The following is a 21,230-nucleotide window of genomic DNA, read 5'->3' as shown; positions in this document are numbered from 1 at the left end:
TTTAACTTTTCAATCTTTAAGCATACATTACTATGAAAATATATGTATATGCTCTGTCAATACAAATGTGTTGTAAACTAATGCACAAAAAATGGCATATTCGTCAAATATTATTTTACATTCACTGAAAAAGTAAATTATTACGTTTAATAATCTTTTCAATACTTGCATTTTTAGGAAAACCGAATGGTTAGACAACTTTTAGGGGGATATAGTTTTATCCTGAGATTTTCTCAGTCGTATTTAGAATCTTTTCACAGCTTAAAAAAAGATTTTTAAAAAAATATTTTTAATTTGAGAAATCCATCAGTTGTCAAAACTGCATGTTAATCGTTATCAAAATTCGTGGATGGTTACAGTTTTAGCAGGTTTTCATAATGGTTATATCCCATTTTTAATCGGCAATACCTAATCTTGATCTGAAGACTGGAGAACTGAGACATCTGATGAGGGACAGCCAATCAAAACAAAGCAAATTGTTATTATGAACGAACGCGTTGCTGCCGGGGAGCACTCTGTCTAAAGAGAGCCTTCTGGACTACCGACATGAAATGTTCATACTCATAGACTTTTCTTCATCCTAAGCTTATTCATTCAAAACAAAATGACTGAGCAGTCAAGAAACGCTTGGATCAGTAAAGGTAAAACGCGCAGCGTTAGTCAGATGGACTTGCAACAGTTAGTGTTGCTTATAAATGGCCTTGTTTGACGAAAGACGATAAATTGTTGTGTGTGTGATAGTATAGAATAAGTAAAGAAATGGGTGTGTCCTTGATCGTGTGTTTTCTTGTGAGTTCAGTGATGAGTCCCATGCTTTGTACAGGGTTACAGTTGGGTTTTAGGTAGGCTAGTAGTGGCTGCTGTGGTCACTTTCATTATGAGTACGAACTTCTGAATATTAACTTGTACGTGCGGCTTTTACTTTAAATAGTACTTTAGTACTTTAGTTTTTTAGCACGAAGTGATTATTCGGACTCGAGTCCGAATATGAAAAAATGTTATTCGGACTCTTATTCTTGTCCAGCATGACATCACTTCCGACTTCCTGTGACTCGTGAATCCGGCTTCCTGTCCTGCCTCACTCGTGACTCGCCTCAGGCTGGGTAGAGACCGGGATCACTTCGGGCAAAAAGGCGTTTTGAGGCCGGCCTGAAAAGTTATAGCGCTTCTAATAAATGTTTATTTGTCAAGAGGTCATCAGAAGCAATTTAAAGATGGCTCGTTAGCGTGTTTCGGGGTCGGATGGGCGGCCTGCACACGTGTGGCTATGTGCGTGTCGGGGAGGGGGGTGGGGGGGCACTATCGGTCCGGGCGTTGAACGTCGCATACGTGTCAGTCTTTTTCCCCCCCGCCAACTGATCATTATTACAATATTAAGCTAGTCTTGACATAGATCTACGTAATGAATTGTGCGCTGGTCTATGGAATCAAAAGTTGTCGTATGCTCAGCTCTACACAGCAACACAACTTTTTCTTGGTAAACAATCGAGATGACACAGGCTTGTGTATTTGAACGAATCGGTCTTTTTTTTTTTACACAGCTCATAATATAATGCAGGTGCCAGGTGGTCTGCTAATCTTCAATTTTACCTTTTTCTACAACAAAGAAAGTGGGAAACGTGGGGGGTGTGGGGGGGGCATATCAATGAGGCAGCGGGCATTGGATCGACAGAAAAGGTGTGGGGGAAACTAAAAAATGGCGGAAAATTGGAAGCACTGTAACGTTAGATCTATAGAACGAAGACACTTCCTTTTTTTCCGGACCCGAGTCCGAATAAAGACGGCTTTTCAGTTTACATGGTGTGAAGTTTCTTTTGTATTTTGTGTTGTTGTTGTCGTCATAGTAAAACTGCTGAACTTCAGTATTTCATCATCATGTGCTTTGTTTTTTAAAACTTTGCGCTATTTTTAATGGATTATTTTTATATGTATGACCTGGAGTAGCCTACTTAGGTATATTTGTTCTGCATTATTTTCATTGCACTAAAACTTTGTACTAGGCTATCATGTGTTAGTGGTCTGATTCATTGTGGGCAGGATTTAGGACTCGTCTATCACCTCTACTAATGAACTATTTCTCCTGTTCTTGCAAAATGATGAGCAAGACTAGAATACACTACCATGCCAAGGCAGAGCGACGTATCTGCACTTTTTATGATTTTGAGTTACGTCACGCTCCTTTGGAAATATGGGCATGGCCCTTCAGTTACGTCTGTTTTGTCATAGTGCCTAGTGAAATATCCTATTTGTAGTGCAGATACACCTTCCTGCTTTAATAAACACAAGATACAGAATGGGCATAGAGGCGTCCATTTAAACGGAGATGCAAAAATTAATAATTTTTGCAGGGTCTGCCTTGGCACGGCAGTACAGCAGTCTGCTTACTGAAATCTGTGAGACTGGCAAATTTTTTTCTCTCAGTTTTTCTGGGTTTTTGGTATAGAGATGAACTGTTGCTCAAAAATAGAAGAAAAAAATTTGTGATTTTTATTTTCTTTTGGTTCACTGCTGTTTTCAGATTAATCGTGTTTGGTTTAAGTGTACTCAACTTTATTTTGATAAATTTCCGTATGATCTGTGGTTTTGAGTGTCTCTTGATTGTTGATGTGCTTTGCAGGTTGTATGACTGTCTGTTTGATATAGGGAAGTGGCCATTATGGTTTCACTCGTGGAATTTCATTTAGCCAGGGTCAGGAAATTACTTCCTTGTGAAATGCTGACTGGATAGTTATGAATCGCTTTGGAGTTCAAAGTATGGGAGGAAGATGGCTTTGATGGGCAGGTGCTTTTTGGGCTGTTGGGAGGGGTTGCTTTGATTTTCTGACAAATGCAAATATTACCAACAAAATTTTGAACTATTTTTTTCTCCTTTAACTTTTCACCATGCCACAAGACTTTCTTTGACACAAATTCATTAATCTAGAATATTTTTCTTTGGTACATTTGTGTTCACACAATGTTCCTAGAGCCTTTCTTTGACAAAGTTAAAGTTAAATCCACATCTAAACTGTTTTATTGAAGTCTGCACCCTTTTAGCTATTTATAAAAAGAAGTTAAAATCGAACTGTAGTACTTAAAAGTAGGAGCTACAGTTGACAAAACCATTTAAAGCAAATTTGCTGGCTGGCTTACACCTCACAGTTGTTATTTCATTTCTTCTTTCCTTTAGTACAGATTTATCATTTGCATCATTATGCCATGAATTTTCATAATTCCCTAAGCCTCAATATTGTGTTTTGACCTAAAAAAAACCTCTGACATGATGAAAATGAAATCTACAACATTGCTCTGTTCTCTTTTGCTTTTCCTGCTTCTGTTTCTAGTCCCCAGTAAGCTTGATGTATGGCCAAATGGGGATACAGTGAGATACATGAAACTATGAGAATCAGAGGAAAACTATACTTTTTATTTTCTGTTCTTTAGTAGGGTCACAGCTTGCAGGATTATTACATGTATCTGTATCAGCTTTCAATCAGACTCAGCAAAATGTTTTACAGATGAACTTATGGAAATTTGGAATTGTTGCTGGTATAATGCTCCTATAGTTGATTTTTCTAGTCGCAAAGTATGTTATAATGCTTGAAAAAAGTATGTTATAATGCTTGAAAAGAATAATCAGTTCCAGTGCCTGTTTATTATTTTGTCGTCATTAGAAATACAAAATCTTCTGCTAAGTTCTAACCCATGCTTGTGATAGGCATACAGAAATAGTTCTGGGTCTGAGTGTTTTAGTTTAGTTTCAGTAAGGTTTTATGGCATTCACAACTGCATATAAGGTCATATGAGCGCCAAAGCGTGAATGTCAACAGAGAAGTCCAAACGTGGAATCAGGTTTACTCTGGTCACCTCTCTAGTTCTAGCCTCAGCAGCACAAAGTCTGCTTCGACTGTCAAGGCACCCCTGAAATAGCAGTTCTCAAGAAAGTGACAAACAAACAAAAGAAGTGGAGGAAAATGACGATAGTAAGGATGAGGAAAGAAAAAGCTGCAGTTCCCGCGTTGACCACTGTAAAACAAGTGATGGGATAGAATCATGTAACTTCAGCCATGTATTCATGTGTACAGCTGACCAGCTGTAGTTTGGGAATATATATACTACTGCTTAATAAGTATTCAATGTGAAAGGCTGTAGACTATAGGGTTTCATGTCATGTGTATTGGATGTTTTCAAGAGTATGACCATATATATTGTTAGTTTGGTGTCTGGATAGGTTGCCCTGTACACGCATTTCATGCACGTGAACACACACACACACTCACACTCACACACACACACCCACCCACACACATACACACACACACACTCACATATGTATACACACACACGCACACACATGTATACACATACGTGTACGCACACACACACACACACACACACGCACGCACGCACGCACGCACGCACGCACGCACGCACGCACGCACGCACGCACACACACACACACACACACACACACACACAGCCTTCTGGATGTTTGAGAGCAAAAATTTGTTTCCCCCCCCATTCCCATTCCTTTTACCCAAATACATGACATACATGAAGTATGATGAAGTGTTCATTGCAGAAAGAGAGCATTCTCTCTTGCCAAGCAATCCATTTTCCCTCTCTTGTGTAGAAAAATATTGATTGTTGTCTTTAAAACTCTGTCCAGAGATAACTTGGATTGAAGCAGTTGTTCATTGTGTTTGTGGCTTTGCATATGTAGGCCTATTCTAAAGATTTCTTTTAAGTCAGAGTGCTCGATCTTCACCTTAGTGATTATTTTGCTATTACTTTGATAACTGATCTTTGTCATGAGATGAATGATCAGAGTTGCACTTGTTTTCACTTTCTACTGAGAGGCTTAGTAGACCTCCATTGAGTCATGACAAAACCAGCTATTAAGCACGTAGGTTGGCCTGAGGCCAGTCGACCTTGGATGGGGCAACCTTTCCCTATCTTACTTAGGTGGCTTCACGCTCGAGGCAAGAGACCTTGGCCAGAGATCAGCGTGCCGGGCTTTGCCATGACATTGCTACTGGTTCATTAGGTGTCTTTGTTTCTTCTATATAACTGTCATGGTCGTTTAGATATCATGCTTGGCTCAGAAAATGATAAAAAAAGTTATCATGGATCAGTATGGTTCTGTGAGACTAACAGCTTGCTGAGAAAAGCTTGATTTTAACCTTTATGGGGTGTTTTTGATATAAGCACACGTATGTCTTTTTATGAATTTGAAGGGTTTTATTTGTTCTGCTTAAAGCCAGATGAAAGAAATCAAGCTGGTATTGCTATTGAGACTAACTGAAGGCAACCTGGAAGGAGGGAGGGGGGGAGGGAGAGAGAGAGAGAGAGAGAGAGAGAGAGAGAGAGAGAGAGAGAGAGAGAGACGAGAGAGAGACGAGAGAGAGAGAGAGAGAGAGCACATCTTGTTGACGAATATGGATGGTAAAAAAATGAGCGTTTACTTTCTTTTCATTAGATCCAAGGATACGCATGCCAGAATATCTGTTTCTTCAGGGGCCAATTTGTGTCCCGGGCTGATCGAATAGTTCAAGGTCAATGGGACTTCAATGACCAGTATTGATAAAGATATGATTCTGCAACCACAGTTGTTGATAGTGAAAGTCAATGATCTCTCAGTGTCCTCTCTGATATCACAGGGAGCAATGATAATGAAATGATAGCAGCCTGTGAGAGAAGTGCTCCTACCCTTGAAAGCAAAAGGAAAAGTGAACTTCGTGTTTAAGATCATATCTGTTCAGGGAAAGTTGTCAGAGGGTGTTATCTTTAGGGTATCTCTGTTACTTCCATCATGGTTGCAACTGGTTAATATTACAGTGTGCAGTACGGATGCTAATCATTTCACGTTGTTTGCAGTGGGAATTTTTTTGGACGTGTTGGTTTGATCTTTGATCTGCCCCCACAAGCGTTTGCAATTGCGCATTTGATTGAGGGCATGTGTGTGCACCTACAAGTAAAGGCAAAAAAATATCAAAACTGCGTGTATTCAGACAATGAATGTTACCCAGAAGAAACAAGGTGGGTGTTGGAGGGTGCTGTGGCGTGGGTTGCTCCTTCTTTCCCATCAAACACCAATCGTCCATATCTCTCCTCCTTTTTTATGTTTGCTACTCTCTTGTAACACATTTAATCTTCGGCACTTATATACCCTAATTGTGTGGCAAGTGCCGTAAAAGTTTACTAAAACAAAATGAAGACACAAGGACATTTAAAGAACCAGTAATGTCATAGTTAAGGATGGCACACTGATCTCTGGCCAAGGTCGCTTGCCTTGATCGTGAAGCCACACTTGCTCATATATTCATCTGCACTTGAATTGTCTTATGTTGTGTGCGAATGAAAATGGTAATATGGGTGGTTGGCGGGTGCTCTGGTGTGGTTTGCTCCTTCTTTCCTATCAAACATCTATCGTCCTTATCTCCCCTTCTTCTTTTTTTATGTTTGTTACTCTCATATGACACCTCTAATCTTCTGGTGCTCATATGACCTTATGCAGTTGCGAGCTTGTAAAATCTCTACTAAAACAATAAAACAAAATGGTAATGATAGCTGGATGAACTTGACACAACGTTGTCATGCATTTGTCGGACATTTTTCCCTGAAACCGGAATTAATAAGTCTCTCAAAATGTTTCATCTTTCTGTTGTGTTTGCCAGTTTAGTACTCTTTTTCCCAGAACTGCACCTGCTTAATTCTCTTCAGTGGGATTTTGTTTGGATTCAAAATTGAAGTTCATTTTATCATAATTTTCCTTTTTGCCTCAGATGTAGTTCACTTACGTATATTCTTTATTGCAGATGATCCCAAATTGGTGTCCTCTCGTCAAAAGGACATATTTGAGGACATCTTGGAAGATCGCAAAAATGGACGTGACATTGGCTATGTTTTGAGGACTCGCGATGTCCCTACGTTTAAATTAAACAAGAAGCGAACGCCTTCTGAGGTTAAGACCCATGTCATGGCCAGCGACCGGGTGCAGTTTGCAATTGAGCAGGTGAGGAAATTTTGAATTTTGACTTCATTTACAAGTGCTTAATATTGTATTTGTTAAAGTTGTTGTGTGTTTTTGGAATATTTGCATGTAATTATGTATGCATAATTCTTACTGTTGAGTATATGTGTTTGTTTATCTTTGGGTATGTTTGCTTTTGTGTGAGTGTGTATGTGTGTGTGTGTACATGTGCGTACGTGCGTGTATGTATATGTGTGTGTATGCGTGCACATGTGTTTGCTTGTGTCTGTAACCCTAAATGGGTTTAACATTTATGCAAATAGGTAAAATGTGTATTTAGATATTTTTGCAGCTGTTTCTATTAGGAATGTTTATTTTATTATCTTCTCCTTCGCAGGCTTGCATAGAAACTAAATTGCCCCGAGAGGAGGTGACCGCAGAAGCCCTGTCAATACTTGATGAGATGGCCCACAACCAAAGCATGACAGCCATCAGAGGTTTCGCCTTCTTCTTGATGAAGATTTTCAAGTCGTTGTACAGACGAATCTACGTCAATGCTGATGGCATTCAGAAGGTAGAAACTGTCATGATTTATCTTTACCTTAATTTTTGTGAAGTAAATGAATTTTGATTTTTTTCCCTCCAAAATATATGAATTTTAAAATAAGTTATAGAACTAAAAAAATCATGAAGATTTTGAGTTTGTTTTCATTAAATATGTTAATAAATTCACGGAGATAAGATCATGACATCATCTGACATGAAACATATTTGTGAAAAAATATTATTGTTTTTGATTAAGTCAGATGTATCTCAGGTCTTTGTATTTCTGTTTTTTGTGTGTTTTTTTAAAAAGTACAGCTAATTTTGAAACAGTCCTGCTAGATTTGATTTTAATGTTTTTCTAAAGGTGCGAGACATGGTCAAAGAGTATCCCATTCTGCTCATGCCCACCCACCGCAGCTACATGGATTTCCTCCTTATGTCATATGTCTTCTACCATTATGACCTGCCGCTGCCTGTTATTGCAGCTGCTATGGGTAAGAAAAACACCCCTCCCCCCTTCTGACTACTGAGAAATGAAACAAAAACGGATCATATAAAAGAAAGAAGTGGGAACTGTGACTTCGTACAGTGTTTATTGTGGGTTGTTGGTGGGTGCTCTGGTGTGGTGTGCTCCTTCTTTCCCCATCAAATAAGTATTGTCCCTATCTCTCCTCCTTTTTTTTGTGTATGTTACTGTCTTGTAACACCTCTAATCTTTGGCACTTATATGACCTAATTGTGTTGCAAGTGCTGTAAAACTCTTATTCAAACGGAAAAGCAGTGTTTATTAGTATGTAATGTATAAAATACTTCAATTGTAGGACATCCACATGTTACCTGTAAGCTCTGCTAGAAGTTGATTCAAAGCACATGTTTGTATGAATAGGAAAGTTTATATTACATGTGTGTTTTCTGTGTTTTGTTTGTTTTTATCCTTCCATCTTATGGGGATTTTTTCCCCCTAATAACTCTTAAGTTAGTGCGCCTAGCACACTTTTAAATGTTTGTGTGCCTCAAACGAGATAATAATTTGATATTTTTAGAGCAGGGCCAGAATATTTTTGCAAAATGTAGCTTTTAGGGATGTTTATTTGTATAGAACCCCTGGATGTAAGCTAGAATTTACTTCCCATTCACTTGTGAGTCAATAAGAAAGTCATCACCTCTTTTTCTTCCCAGACTTTATGGGCATGAAAGGTGTTGGATGGTTGCTGAGGAACAGTGGAGCGTTCTACATCCGGCGTAGCTTTGGTGACGACCATTTGTATTGGGCAGTGTTTACTGAGTACGTGCAGTCACAGATCTGCAACGGAGATGCTCCCATAGAGTTTTACGTAGAGGGGACACGGAGCAGGACATCCAAGTCGTACACCCCAAAGTTTGGTGAGTTTTGTTGGTGTGTTCGCTGTTACTCTCCTGTCACACCAATGTTTTTGACCCTTTACCCCTGTGAGCAAGAGCTGACACACTGCCTGTACTCTTTTGCCACACTGAACATTTGCTTCAGTGTGCAATGGTGTAAATCCTAGATTGAGACTCTAAGGGCTATCATACCTTTTAATGAGTTGTAAGCCATGTAGTGACTTAAAATATCATGTTACCTTTGGAAAGTTAGGAGTTAAGGGATTTGTAAATCCTTACCAGTACATTAGATCGAGTGGTGACTAATGTTACACTGAAACTTTGCTTATGGAAAGAGATCAATAAAAATTTGTCACTGGAACCAAGTTAAATTTTCTTTTAAAAATGATTTGGTACCTTATTTCAGGTATGTTGTCGGCTGCCCTGGAGCCTTATTTCAAGTCCCACATCCCAGACATCATGGTGGTTCCCTGCAGCATCAGCTACGACAGGATCTTGGAAGAAAGTCTGTACGCGTATGAACTTCTGGGAGTGCCAAAGCCGAAAGAGTCCACTTCTGTAAGTTCCTGTCTTGAATTAAAGTTTGCTTCTGATATTGTAATGTGAGCTTACACTTTGTACTTTATTGCTCTTTGCTGAGCTTCTTAGGAATAGAATAGGTCATTTCAAAGGAGGTGTGGTAATTCCATGAAAGGGGTAGTGTGAGTGGCTGTTCCACAAGAGCTGGAGCGTCATTTTGCTACCCTAGAATTGCAAAGTTTTATCTTCGCAGGATCTCGTTTTGAGAATTTGATGTACAAATTTTGAATTTCACATGTCAAGCTTTTTCAAATGCGGTTCATTAAGTATCTAGATAGTGACTCCCAATAATCTTATGATTTTGATAGAGCAGAGGGTTTGATTTCTGGCCTCGTGGTCTTTGTAACTCAAAACAGACAAAAAAGTTGAGATAGAACTTTGTAATTCTGATTTGGCAATTTGTCGAGAGTCAGAATAATGTCTTTCCTGGTCTAGTGTTCATTTGCTGGAGGAATACTTTCATTACCTGTCTTCGTTTTAGTAACCTGGTAGAATTATGACGGTGTCTAATGGTTGGTCTGTTGTGCATTTTATGCTACTCATAGTTATCTATCCCTCAGATTGATTAGGGTTGCTGGTGGGCATTCTTATGTCGTTTGCTTCTCTTTCTTTTGTCCTCTTCTGTTCTAATCTAACCAAATGTTGCTCTTATTGTGTTAGCTTGCTGTCAATTACAACAACCTCAGACCTACAAAGGGATTTTTTAAATGAAAAGGAAAAGACCCCAGTGTGAAATCTGTGCACTCTTTGAATACATTTTGTATATTTATCCACAGGGTTTGTTGAAAGCCAGAAAAATCTTGGATGAAGATTTCGGAAATGTCCATATCAACTTTGGAGAGCCCATCTCCATTCGCAAATACACTGAGGGTTTTGTTGATAGAAGCCTGCACAACTTGGCTCCCAGGTGAGAAAAATAATTATGTTTATGTTTTTCATCATTGGGTGAGCTTGTCACTTTGACGCTGTGACAGTTGTTGACAGTTTCCCCTCCCTGAGGTCTGAGGTTGGAGAATGCTTCTTTTTTACTCTCATGAGGTAAATTCACAGACAGGAGAAAGAGGCTAAAGCAGCACTTGGACGTTGATGGCTGGTGCCTGTATAAATGAATAATTGATATTCTGGCAATAAATACTTTTAATCGATTTGATCTAGTTGCAGTCAGCCAAATGGTGTTTTTGATATAATTATTGACAATAACTAACAGTGTTTTGTGAGACTGAGGATGGATTTTGTATTTGTTGCAACTGTTGCCACTGCTGTGCATTTTGGGAAAACTGGAGGAGTGATTCCATTACTTTTTCTTATTGTTGGAGATACCATGACTGTCTCATGAAGCAATTCAAGCTATGCGTTGGAAGTCCTCTGAGTATCGAAAATTGAAAGTTGAGAAGAAGCGTTTTTTTTGTCCAAGGAATTTCTGTTTTGAATTAAGAGAAAGATAGAAGCAGATCGTCAAGCAGAATTATATTATGTTAATTCTCAAAAAGTTGAATAGTATCTATTTTGCAACTGCTCATTGCGCTGAAATGTTTTATTTACAATTTTTGAGAAGATTTAACTTCAGGAGACGAGACTCTACTTGCCCTTTAAGAAATAAACTTCTTGACATAAAAGTAGATTGAGTGTTATTTTGATAATGTTATTTATTTTCCATCTGTAGGCCTATTTATTCTGTGGTACGCAAGTTTTAAAAGTGGGAATTATTTTGAAAAATTTAGCTCAGTATTTTTTCTTTGGGCTTCTCTTTGCCACCTCACAATTACAAACTTCTGTCTGCTCAGTACCTAGTTTAGAAAAATTTGACGTCAAAAGATTTTGAGTTTCACATCATGTCAAGCTTTTTAGAACGCAGAATATCCTGACTACGACTCGGAATAATCTTACGATTTTGATAGAACAGATAGAACATTTGGTTTCTGACCTCATGGTCTTAGTAACTCAAAACCGCCAAAATTGTCAGATAGAGCTTTGTAATTCTGAAGTATTAGTAAGGTGTTGTTGCTGGTGTTTCTCAGGTACATGGCCAGCCTGACCCACCAGGAGCAGGACATCATCAAGAAGCTGGCCCACCAGATGGTGCTGACCCACCAGAAACACATGGTGGTCTCCCCCTGGGCCATGATGGCCATGGTGCTGATGCAGTCCCAGGAGGGCATCACGCTCCGACAGCTGGCACGCGAGGTGGACTGGCTCAAGCGACAGGCGGCCAATCTGGGAGCCTACATTGACTGGCCAGGTGAGACAATAGACTATATTTTGTGTGACCTTAATGTGGTTGCGAGCAATGTGAAGCTCTCGCCAACAGAGAATTGTGGTTCTGTTTGAAATGTTTTGCTTTCGTTTGTGTTTTTTTTATTGTCTTGTCATTGTAATCTTTGCTGTAAAGCACATTGAGCATTGGCAGTGTGGAAATGCGCTGTGTAACTGCTCTCCATTATCTTAATTTTTCTGAGCTTTGCTTTGCTGAGAGTTGAACTGGAACTTTCCCACCCATAAAAGAGGAACTTTACTAACCATAAAAATCCATAAAAGAGGAACTTTACCAGCTATAAAAACCCATAAAAGAAGAACTTTCCTACCCATAAAAGAGGAAAACTTTTGTAAATTTGTGCCATGATAACATTTTTGCTCTGAGGCTAAAATATCGTCACTTTTGTACAAAGAGCTAAAAATGCTGTTTTATCCTCCTTCCTCCACACAAGCTCAATAGGAGGGCAAAAATCTCCCTGAAGTGAAAATATAATACTAGGTAATTAACCCCCCCCCCCCCCCCCCCCCCCATGCATCCCATCACAAAACTGTTCCTTCTGATTACTGTAATAACTCCTCTCGAAGAAAACCCTTTTCACAAAATATTTGGTATCCTGTTTGACATGTGTCATTATAGGTTGTTTCATGTATATATTATAATATCAAGACTAGTTGAAGACATTTAAAGATGAATAGTGACCATTTTGCCATGGTCACAAATTTTTGCAGGAGCAAATTCTCAATCCGGCCTCTCTTTTTTTCTTTCCTCCTGTACTGCCAGCGAGTGAATCTGCCGAAAGCATTTTGAGAGAGAATCTGAGGCTGCACAGCAACATTGTGAAGGTCACCGGCGAGGATGTGGTGGAACTGGTACAGGTGGCGCCACCAGCCCATGCTAAGGCAACAGACGCCCTCATGATCACAGGTCAGTTCAGCAATGTCTCTCTGTACTGTGCTCCGACTTTGCGTTTGCTCTATATCTATTTATGGCTTTAGTTTGGTTTATTTTAACCTTTGTAGTGTGACTAAGTTTATGAGCTCACAGAATTAGAGTGCAATGAGGCTAGGTTTAACAAAAAAGTTTTTTTTGTTTGTCAGAGCGTATTTAAAATCATTCAGATAAAGTTGCTCATTGCACACAAGCAATACAGGAAAAATGATATACCTTTGAATGTGTGCATTTTATGCATTAATTGTACTTCGTATGGTTTGTTCAGTGTTAGACTCTTGTCACTCATAAATTTTCACAGTGGCATATGGTGCAGTCTTATTCTAAACAGTCAATGGTTTTGACATCATCCAAATTCATCTAATGTTGAGATTGAAAATTGTGGTAGGATTAAGCACTCAGTTCTCTTGAATAACAATGAGAATAATATAATAATAGATAATAATAGATAGCATTTGTAGAGAACAAATTCCCGCTCAACAGCAAGCTTTATGCTCTTTACAATCTATACTATTACCCCAGCAGATCTGCTAGCATTCTGAAACAATCTCAACTTCCTGGGAAGCATACAGTGCAAGCTGCATTTATAGGCGCTAAAACACTAACATACTGACAAGATCTTTTGCTGTCTATGCAATGAAATAACAAATCATCCTGTAATTGTGACTTGAAATTTTTTTTTTTTAGTTGAATGTAATGGTAACTTTTTCTCTTCCATGTCCTTGGGCAGCTGGTCAGCATCTGATGCTCTCCCTGTACAGAAATCATATCCTGCATGTGTTTGTGCGGCCTGCCATGATCGCAATCTCGGTCAACTCTAGCTGCCAGGAGCGACTCTCAATGAGTAAGATCATATTGTCGTTGTTGTCAGAACAAATCTTTGTGGTGGGTGAAGGTTTGTAGAAGGCACTTCATAGTTAAGTGAGATCATAATGATGTGAAGTTTGTGCTGTTTTATTTCATTCTCTTGTCTTCTAGTTGAATTTTTTTCAGCATATACTTAAGTCACTACGTAATGGGTATTTTGGTGAAAACTTGATAAATTTGATGAAAGTCAGTTTTATTTAGTTTCTTAAAACTTTTTAGTGTTCTTTCTTTTCCGCGGATGGTTGGAGGGTGCTACTGGTAAGTCTTACTTTTTTACTTTCCCTCTACCTGTTTCTGTCTGTCTGTCTTACTTATTTGCAGCAGTAAATAGCCATTATTGTGTCGATGTGCTTCTCTTTACTCAAACAAAACTTTTTTTTCTTTCAGATGAGCTGTTTACCAAATACTCATTTTTGGAACAACTACTGTGCAGAGATTTTGTCTTCATCCCTGGAAACACCAGAAGTGTAAGTGATGTGGAAGCTCTGTCACTGAAGACTTTTGCTCTCTTCTGATAGAACTTTTAAAATGACTCTATCTTCTTCTGTTTTTTTTTTTTGGTGTCATTTATTGTTTTTGAGATATTTGAGCTTTGTCTTATGCTAGTATTGTCTGTTTTATATATCAGCCCTTTTCCATTACAGTCTTTACCTCAAAATTACAGAGACATTTTTGGCCATTTTGAGTTATAAGACCGTGAGATAAAAAACCAAATCTTCTTTCTGCTCTATGAAAATGGTAAAATTTTGCAGAGGCGTTATCAGGAAATTAAAAAAATTGCATTTGAACAAGCTTGACATGATGTGAAACTCAGAATCTTTGTCATCAAAGGCACAGAGCAAATAGAACTTTGTATTTCTAAGGTAGCGCATTGATGCACATGTGATGAGGAAATGTTAGTGTACATTAGATTTATTTCCTTGAATGGAGTGTTCGATGTTTTCTTAACGGGAGGAGCTCCCCTTGAGGACCATATACTATGTTTGTTGCCCGAGATCAAATCTAAGTACACAAAAGTTAGGCATAGTAAAATCTATTGATACGCAATTTTCTTTTGGCATGGCTAAAGCAGTTGCTAAGGAAACGGCCGCCATCTTGAAAATAAACACTGAATTTCAAATCCTTAAGGCTTTCTTATTTACTGACCAAATTTGACGAAATTTGGTGCGAGTATACCTGAACCAGACCCCGTCAGAGTAACAGCAAGTTTTTAAAAATAAATGCAAAAGAAAACAAAATATGAGAATTTTCCCAAAGTATAAAAAACTTTTTCGAAATTTGGTTGTGTATTCACTTTGCCAATGGAAAAGTGTTGTTTTTTTCCGCAAATATCTCTCTGTTACGTTGATGGCAGCCTTGCCATCTATGTTTCCTGAAAGTTTCATGTCAAACGGCCGAAAACTAAGGAAGGAGTAGGGAAAAAACTGCAAAAAAAAATATTTTTGCGAAAAAAACTATTTTTGTGAAAATTCACTATATTAACCCATCCTCATGTTTTCAAAGGCGATTTACGAGGACAGTTAAGACTTTCTCAATTGTATCCATTCTATTTTTAGACAAAAAGCTGGTTGATCTTCAAAATCCAGCCAACATAAAATTTGCATAGCCTGACCCAAAATCTGGAAAATCAAGGGTTGCTCCTCCCCTTAAAAACGTTCCTGTATGACAGTACATGATACTTCTTTTGTTTTGGTTCAATAAGATTTTTTTCATTTCGGAATTTATTGTTTGTGCTTTCCAGGACTTTGAGATGGCTCTTCTCACGTTGACGCACATGTGTGGTGTGGTGATGGACAAAGATGAGCTGTTGGTGGCACAGTCGGTCAACAAGCACACCACCTTCTACAGCCACATCTTTGAACCATTCCTCCTGGGCTACTGGGTGAGTACTGAATGTGGACTCATCTTTGGATTGTTCTTTGTTTTATTTTCCTATTGCTTTTAGCCCTATTGGTCTTCTCAATGTGCTAGCGTGTGTTTGGAAGACGCCCCTAGTAGGTCCTACTTCTTTACTTTCCCTCTGTTGTTTCTGTCTGTCTGTCTTACTTTTTCCCAGCACTAATTGACCATTATTGTGTCAATGTGCTACTCTTTACTCAAAGAAAGACTCAATGTGCTATACCTTTACTCTCTGTCCTTTGCACTCATCATCATCATCATCCAGTGCCAGATCTGCGACAGACATCGGCGATCATGATTTTCCATTCCTTCCTTTGCTCGGATGCTCTCAGAAAAGCTACGTTTCCCTGATTTTTCCCTGTTACCCATTTGTTTAGGTTCCCTAAGTATGTTGTTCTGGGCCTACCCCTGCCTCGCTTGCCCTCAATTTCGCCAGTGAGAGCTAGATGTTCAAGACCCTTATGTCTATTCAGGTGTCCCAAAAACTGCAGTTGTCATTTCCTGATTGTTTTTAACATTGAGCGTCCCACGTGGGCTTCATCAAGCACTACCTCATTTGATTTCTTTTCCTTCCACGATACTCTTAGCAGTCTCCTAAGAAACCACATTTCTGTTGCCTCAATTTTATTTTCACTGTCTTTAGTGATTGTCCAGCATTCACAGCCATACAGAAGAGTTGACCAAACATAGCATTTCAGGACTTTCATTTTGCACTGAACACACATATTATGTACCTCGCAGATTTTGTAGATCTAGCTGTTGAACCTAAAAGAGCTGAAACTAAGGGGTCCTGTGGGCTCAGGGAGTAAGGTCAAGAAGCCCTTAAACATTCATTTAAATGCATGAAGGAGGAGCATCTCATAGTTTTGTTGTTTCAAGCGGACCAGCAGATACTAGATCACCTGTAAAACAAGATGTTAGTCAGTCACTGGTCTGGGGGAAATTTTGAGACTTTAAATTCCTATCGGCCAAAAGGACACGCTCCGTGTTGTTTCCGTTTACCCCCATCCACCAGAACAACACAGCGTGGTGCTTTCATTTCTCTTAATTTAATACACATTTCCATCCAGTCCTCCAAATCTGTGTTTATAATACTGGTCAAGTAAAAAATGGACATGTTACACTTCCTTTCTTTGGGAGAATTCGCTATTTGAAGGTGTAGTTCTCGAATGGTAGCCTGTAGTATCACCAGCAATTTTAGATCTATCTAGAGTCGGAGTCATTTTCTCACGCAGAAATATTACTGAAATCCCTCTACGATACACATGCTTTTTCTGCATTCAATCTCACTATCCATGCTTCTTTCATGTTACCAATTGTTAATTTTTTGGTGTTATAAACAAGATAGATTTAAATCCATATTGTTAAAAAAATAAGAATTAAAGCGAATTCTGAATGACAGCACAGATTATATTCTGGCTGTTCAAGAAAATCCATGAAATCATCTCAGTTGGAGCTCTGTGTCTGAATATTCATTTGTTTGTTTGTCTTTGTTTTCTCAGATCCTGTGCCAGTACCTGTTGTCCAACCACCCCAAGGTGGGCGGGAAGCCTCTGGCCAAGACACAGAAGACTCTGGTCAAGGAGGCACAGATGCTGACCGCCAGGCTCATCCAGGAGGGAGTGGTCAAACATTACGAGATGCTCTCCCTGGACATGATGAACAATGGCCTGCACGCCCTCTTCCACATGGGGGGTGTCTGTAAGGAGAGAAGGTATGTGTGGGTTTGTGTGAAGGTGTGGGTGTGTGTGTGTGTGTGTTTGTTTGTGTGTGTTCGCCTGTATTTGCTTTTGTTCGTGAGTGTTTCTGTGTGTATATGAGAGAGAGAGGGAGGGATTTGGGGGGGGGGGGGTGAGAGAAAGAGAGAGAAAGATTACTGTTTAGTCGTGTTTTTCCTTTATTTACATGCTAATCGATTTGTCAGTATGGCCCTTGTCTGAAACAGGTAAAATTTTGTCGTCTTGGTGAAGCACCTGTTGTTTCATTGTTTGATGAAAGGCTTGTTTAATTGGTGTTTGGAGTCACGTGACTTTCACACTTTTTTTTCCCCCTTTAATGTCTCTCCTATGTTTCTACCTATTGTGAATGTAACATTCTTAGCCCAGTATGATTATGCATTTGTCCTTCTTGTCAGCTCATACAAGTAAATGTTTTATTTCCAGGGACGGCGTTGCCTACATGTACCCAAACACGAGACGGCTTTCTAATATCACAGATCAGCTGGGTAAGTGTAACGAGTTCATTATAATATTCAACAAAAATATCATATATTGTGAGCAAAAATTCAAGTCCAGTGGTTTCCTGATTTTTAAAACTTTTTTTTAGCTTATTGATGTTTCTTATAGCAGCACCACTGTAGAAGTGAAAGCCTTTTCTTCCCAATTATCTTTAAATGCATGTAAGGTAACAGAAGAAAAGAACATGGAGGGCTGCTCACAAAAATCAGAATAATTTACTGTTGTTTGATACAGTTGTTATTGTTATCCGTATAGCGTCCAAAAGAAACTTGAAAATATTTCAGTGGGCGGTTGGCAGGTTCTCTGGTGTGGTTTGCTTCTTCTTTCCTAACAAACATCTATCGTCCTTATCTCTCCTTCTTCTTTTTTGTGTTTGTTACTCTCTTGTAACACCTCTAATCTTCTGGTGCTCATATGATCTTATGCAGTTGCGGGCGCCGTAAAACCTCTGCTCAAACAAAACATTAATATTTCATCTTCGTTAAGAGACGTCCGAGATATGGTCACTCAAAACTGACCTTAAATAATCTGGCTGGGCAAAATTGTGCGAAATCAAAGAGACGTAAAAGTGCAATTGTTGGGTGTATTGAAGTGCTTCAACTTTGGAGAAATGGACATGTTTTGAATGTCAAATGAAAAGAGAATATTATTGTCTCTGCAATGAACAGCGTCTTCTGATGGTATTTTCAAACAGATTGGAAAACGGAGCAGTTACAAATACAGCACAAAACCTGAACTTAACATTACATTGATTCTTTACTACAATTTTGTTTTTGTTTTGGAGCTATTGGTTTTGTTTGGTGCAGGAAACCTTTTTGGTACATGGACCGTGTTAGTTAGATTTTGGACATAATCATGTCAGTGAGGTACAGAGTTCAAGAAACTGCCATGGTTTTTGGGTGGTCTTGAGTGGAATGAACAAAACCGCCTTTGTGAGAATCATTGGATGGCTTGGTTTAGTGGACTACATGGCACAGGTGCTGGGACGTCATGTCTTACCCTTATTTTCGTCATGGTGTCATTCAAGTAGACAACTCCATGCATAGCAAAGCACTTTCTTGCCAAGGCCAATCTCACAAGACAATTCTTGGAAAACCAAATTAAATCAATATTGGAGTGCACCAGTAATCAATAGCCCGGATATGAATCTTACTGGTATGTGACGCTTGAAACAGCTGCTGAAAAAAAAGCGACTTTGCTCCCTCTTCAGACCCTTTGTGTGCAACTCTCTGTGACATTTGGGATGAAATGACAGATAATTATGTCCCAAATTGAGTAGAGTTGATGCACTAATGGTTCGTGCGCTACACAAAGTCAATGGCTCGTAAACAAAATAACAATTAGAACATTTAATGTTAAGTCCAAGTTTTTCATGGTAATTGTGAATGTGATTGCTCTGTTTTCCGCTCTGTTTGAAACTGTCGTAATAAAATAGTCTTTGTTGCAGGGACAAAGTTCTCCATTAATTGGATATGCAATGTATGTCCATTCTATCAATATTGATGCTCTTCAATACATGCGCAAAGACAATTTTACGTTTCTTTGATTTTACACAATTTTTCTAAGCCTGATTTTTTAAGGTCTATTTTGAGTGACCATATCTCAGGCATCTCTTGACATAGATGAATTAATATGTCAGATGATGCATAATTTATTTAGCTTTAAGGGAGACATACAGTCCCGGAAAATTTTTCGAAATGAATGACTTTTATTCACTTTCACGTAATTGTGCAAGAGGTTCATAGGTAAACAGGATGTACTAAGGTTGAATTTGTTGATTTTTTCTGATATCTCTATGATGGCCATCTTGAATTTTTAAACCAGTTTCTTAGTAAGGATGAATTTCATAGAAAATAGTGAAACTACAGGTATGAAATTTGGCACACAGGTGCAAACCTCAATGGACTGTGGATCTTTGTCATGATTTTGATCTATCTTGAAAAATAAAAAAAGTGAAACCCAAAATCAATGGACCCCTGACAGTTAGTTGACGAAACTTTGGGATATATATGTTACAAAAACATTTGAATATTTCCACAAGTTACCTATATTTCCCCAATTTCCGTGCATAGATCACCAGAATAGATCTTAAAGCACTTGTATACGAAATGTGAAGCTTCTAGCTTCCGTAGATTTTGAAGACTCCTTGCGTACATATGTCAGAAAGCAGATTTTGAGAAAAACAAGACAACCCCAGGAATTTTAAAAAGTAATTTTAGTTCAACATAGAATTTTCAAATGCCCTTTTTGGTCATTTAGGGTGTTTTTTCAACACTTTTGTCATTGTGACCTGACAGAACAGATGTCAAAGGATGTTTTTCAGTCAAAAAATGAAAAATTTTATCGATATTCTGTGAGATCACTGACCCGGGTCTTCCCTTAACATTGGTATGCTGCATGAGAGGGCAATGCATTTTCAAGTTTCTTTTGGACGCCACTGTATATATGCGTTATGACAGATAATTCTGTGGAGTCATTAGAATGAATTCCGCTTAAACCGGACATGGTTAATCCAAAAACAGCAATAAACACCCCACAATAGAATCGATGATTTTTTTCCCTCCTCTATTTGAGCAATCACTATAAACTGAAAACACGTCTGAATGGAAGGAAATCCGGCAGTCCTGCAGGTTTCAGTTTAAGCAACTCCCTTGTATTTAATTTATGTTTCTTGTTTAGTTTTTAAAAAAATGTGTAAATCAATCTAGGCTGATTTGCTATTTTGTGAAAATAATTGTTTATATGTATCCATTTGTGTATTTTGCTAATTGTATTGTGCGTATTATTTTATTATGTGAATTTGTATGTGCTCATTTCATAACGATGTTTAAGTGTGTGTGTGTGATAAGCAAGTATATGTGTGTGTGTGTGTTCGGCGTGCATGTGTGCACACATGTGTGCGTGACTGTAATGTGTGTGTGTGCATGGGTGCGTGCGTGCATGAATATTGTTCGTACATGCATTTATCATTTATGTAAAGTGCCTAGAGCTGTGTTACCACGGGAGTGGGTGCTATAAAAATAATCTACATTATTATTTTATATCTGGTCCACAGGTCAGTTTATTGACGTTCCTCCCCTGCCTTCAGTGAGCATCAACCTTCACTCTAAGACAGTCACGGTCAATGCCAAGTTGTGATGTGGCTGGGTTATTTATATATTTTACAATTGCTACTCCCTGACTTGTTTTCTCGTTTTAAAGGTGTTTCTGTGGGGCTGTTGTGGAGGATTGATGATGGACAGAGAAGAAGAGAGAGGGAAGGAGGAAGAGAGAGAGTGGAAGGAAGGAAGAAGGAGAAAGGGAGGGCAGGAGAGAGAGAGAGAAAGAGAGAGAGAGAGAGAGAGAGAGAGAGAGAGAGAGAGAAGAGAAGAGAGAGAGACCAAGAGGCAAAGAGAAGAGTGGGATAGGATCTAGAGAGAAAGAAATATTGTGATGGAATTCTAGGAATTTTATGTTATTATTGGTCATTGAGGTGTTTGTGTGTGCTTTACGTATGTGTGTGTGGGTGTTGTGAGTGCATGCATTTGTGTGTGCGCTTGCATGCACAAGCTGTCATGTTATTTTCACCTCATTAGCTACTGTCTTT

General features: G+C 38.7%; 1 protein-coding gene across 1 annotated transcript; it reads left to right on the top strand.

Moving 5' to 3' along the window:
- Nucleotides 1–459: 459 nt before the first annotated feature.
- On the top strand, nucleotides 460–20,969 carry LOC101856444 (dihydroxyacetone phosphate acyltransferase). The gene is made up of 15 exons (XM_005103388.3): nucleotides 460–641; nucleotides 6,798–6,994; nucleotides 7,350–7,526; nucleotides 7,863–7,992; nucleotides 8,678–8,881; nucleotides 9,267–9,418; nucleotides 10,216–10,346; nucleotides 11,458–11,678; nucleotides 12,474–12,617; nucleotides 13,372–13,485; nucleotides 13,896–13,975; nucleotides 15,250–15,390; nucleotides 16,910–17,121; nucleotides 17,570–17,631; nucleotides 20,700–20,969. The coding sequence occupies exons 1-15, from the start codon at nucleotides 605–607 to the stop codon at nucleotides 20,780–20,782; spliced, it is 2,085 nt and encodes a 694-aa protein (XP_005103445.1). The 5' UTR covers nucleotides 460–604; the 3' UTR covers nucleotides 20,783–20,969.
- Nucleotides 20,970–21,230: the final 261 nt, after the last annotated feature.

Source organism: Aplysia californica, unplaced genomic scaffold (genome assembly GCF_000002075.1).
Source record: "Aplysia californica isolate F4 #8 unplaced genomic scaffold, AplCal3.0 scaffold00370, whole genome shotgun sequence".
Classification (NCBI taxonomy): domain Eukaryota; kingdom Metazoa; phylum Mollusca; class Gastropoda; order Aplysiida; family Aplysiidae; genus Aplysia; species Aplysia californica.
The sequence above is the reverse complement of the archived record's forward strand: the minus strand, read 5'-3'. Positions and strand labels throughout refer to the sequence as shown.

Excerpts from the sequence above, each read along its gene's own strand:
- LOC101856444 (XM_005103388.3), top strand. The coding sequence starts at position 605 with ATGACTGAGCAGTCAAGAAACGCTTGGATCAGTAAAG. Across the intron at positions 15,391-16,909 it reads CATTCCTCCTGGGCTACTGG|ATCCTGTGCCAGTACCTGTT; the intron begins GTGAGTACTGAA and ends TTGTTTTCTCAG. Across the intron at positions 17,632-20,699 it reads TAATATCACAGATCAGCTGG|GTCAGTTTATTGACGTTCCT; the intron begins GTAAGTGTAACG and ends TCTGGTCCACAG.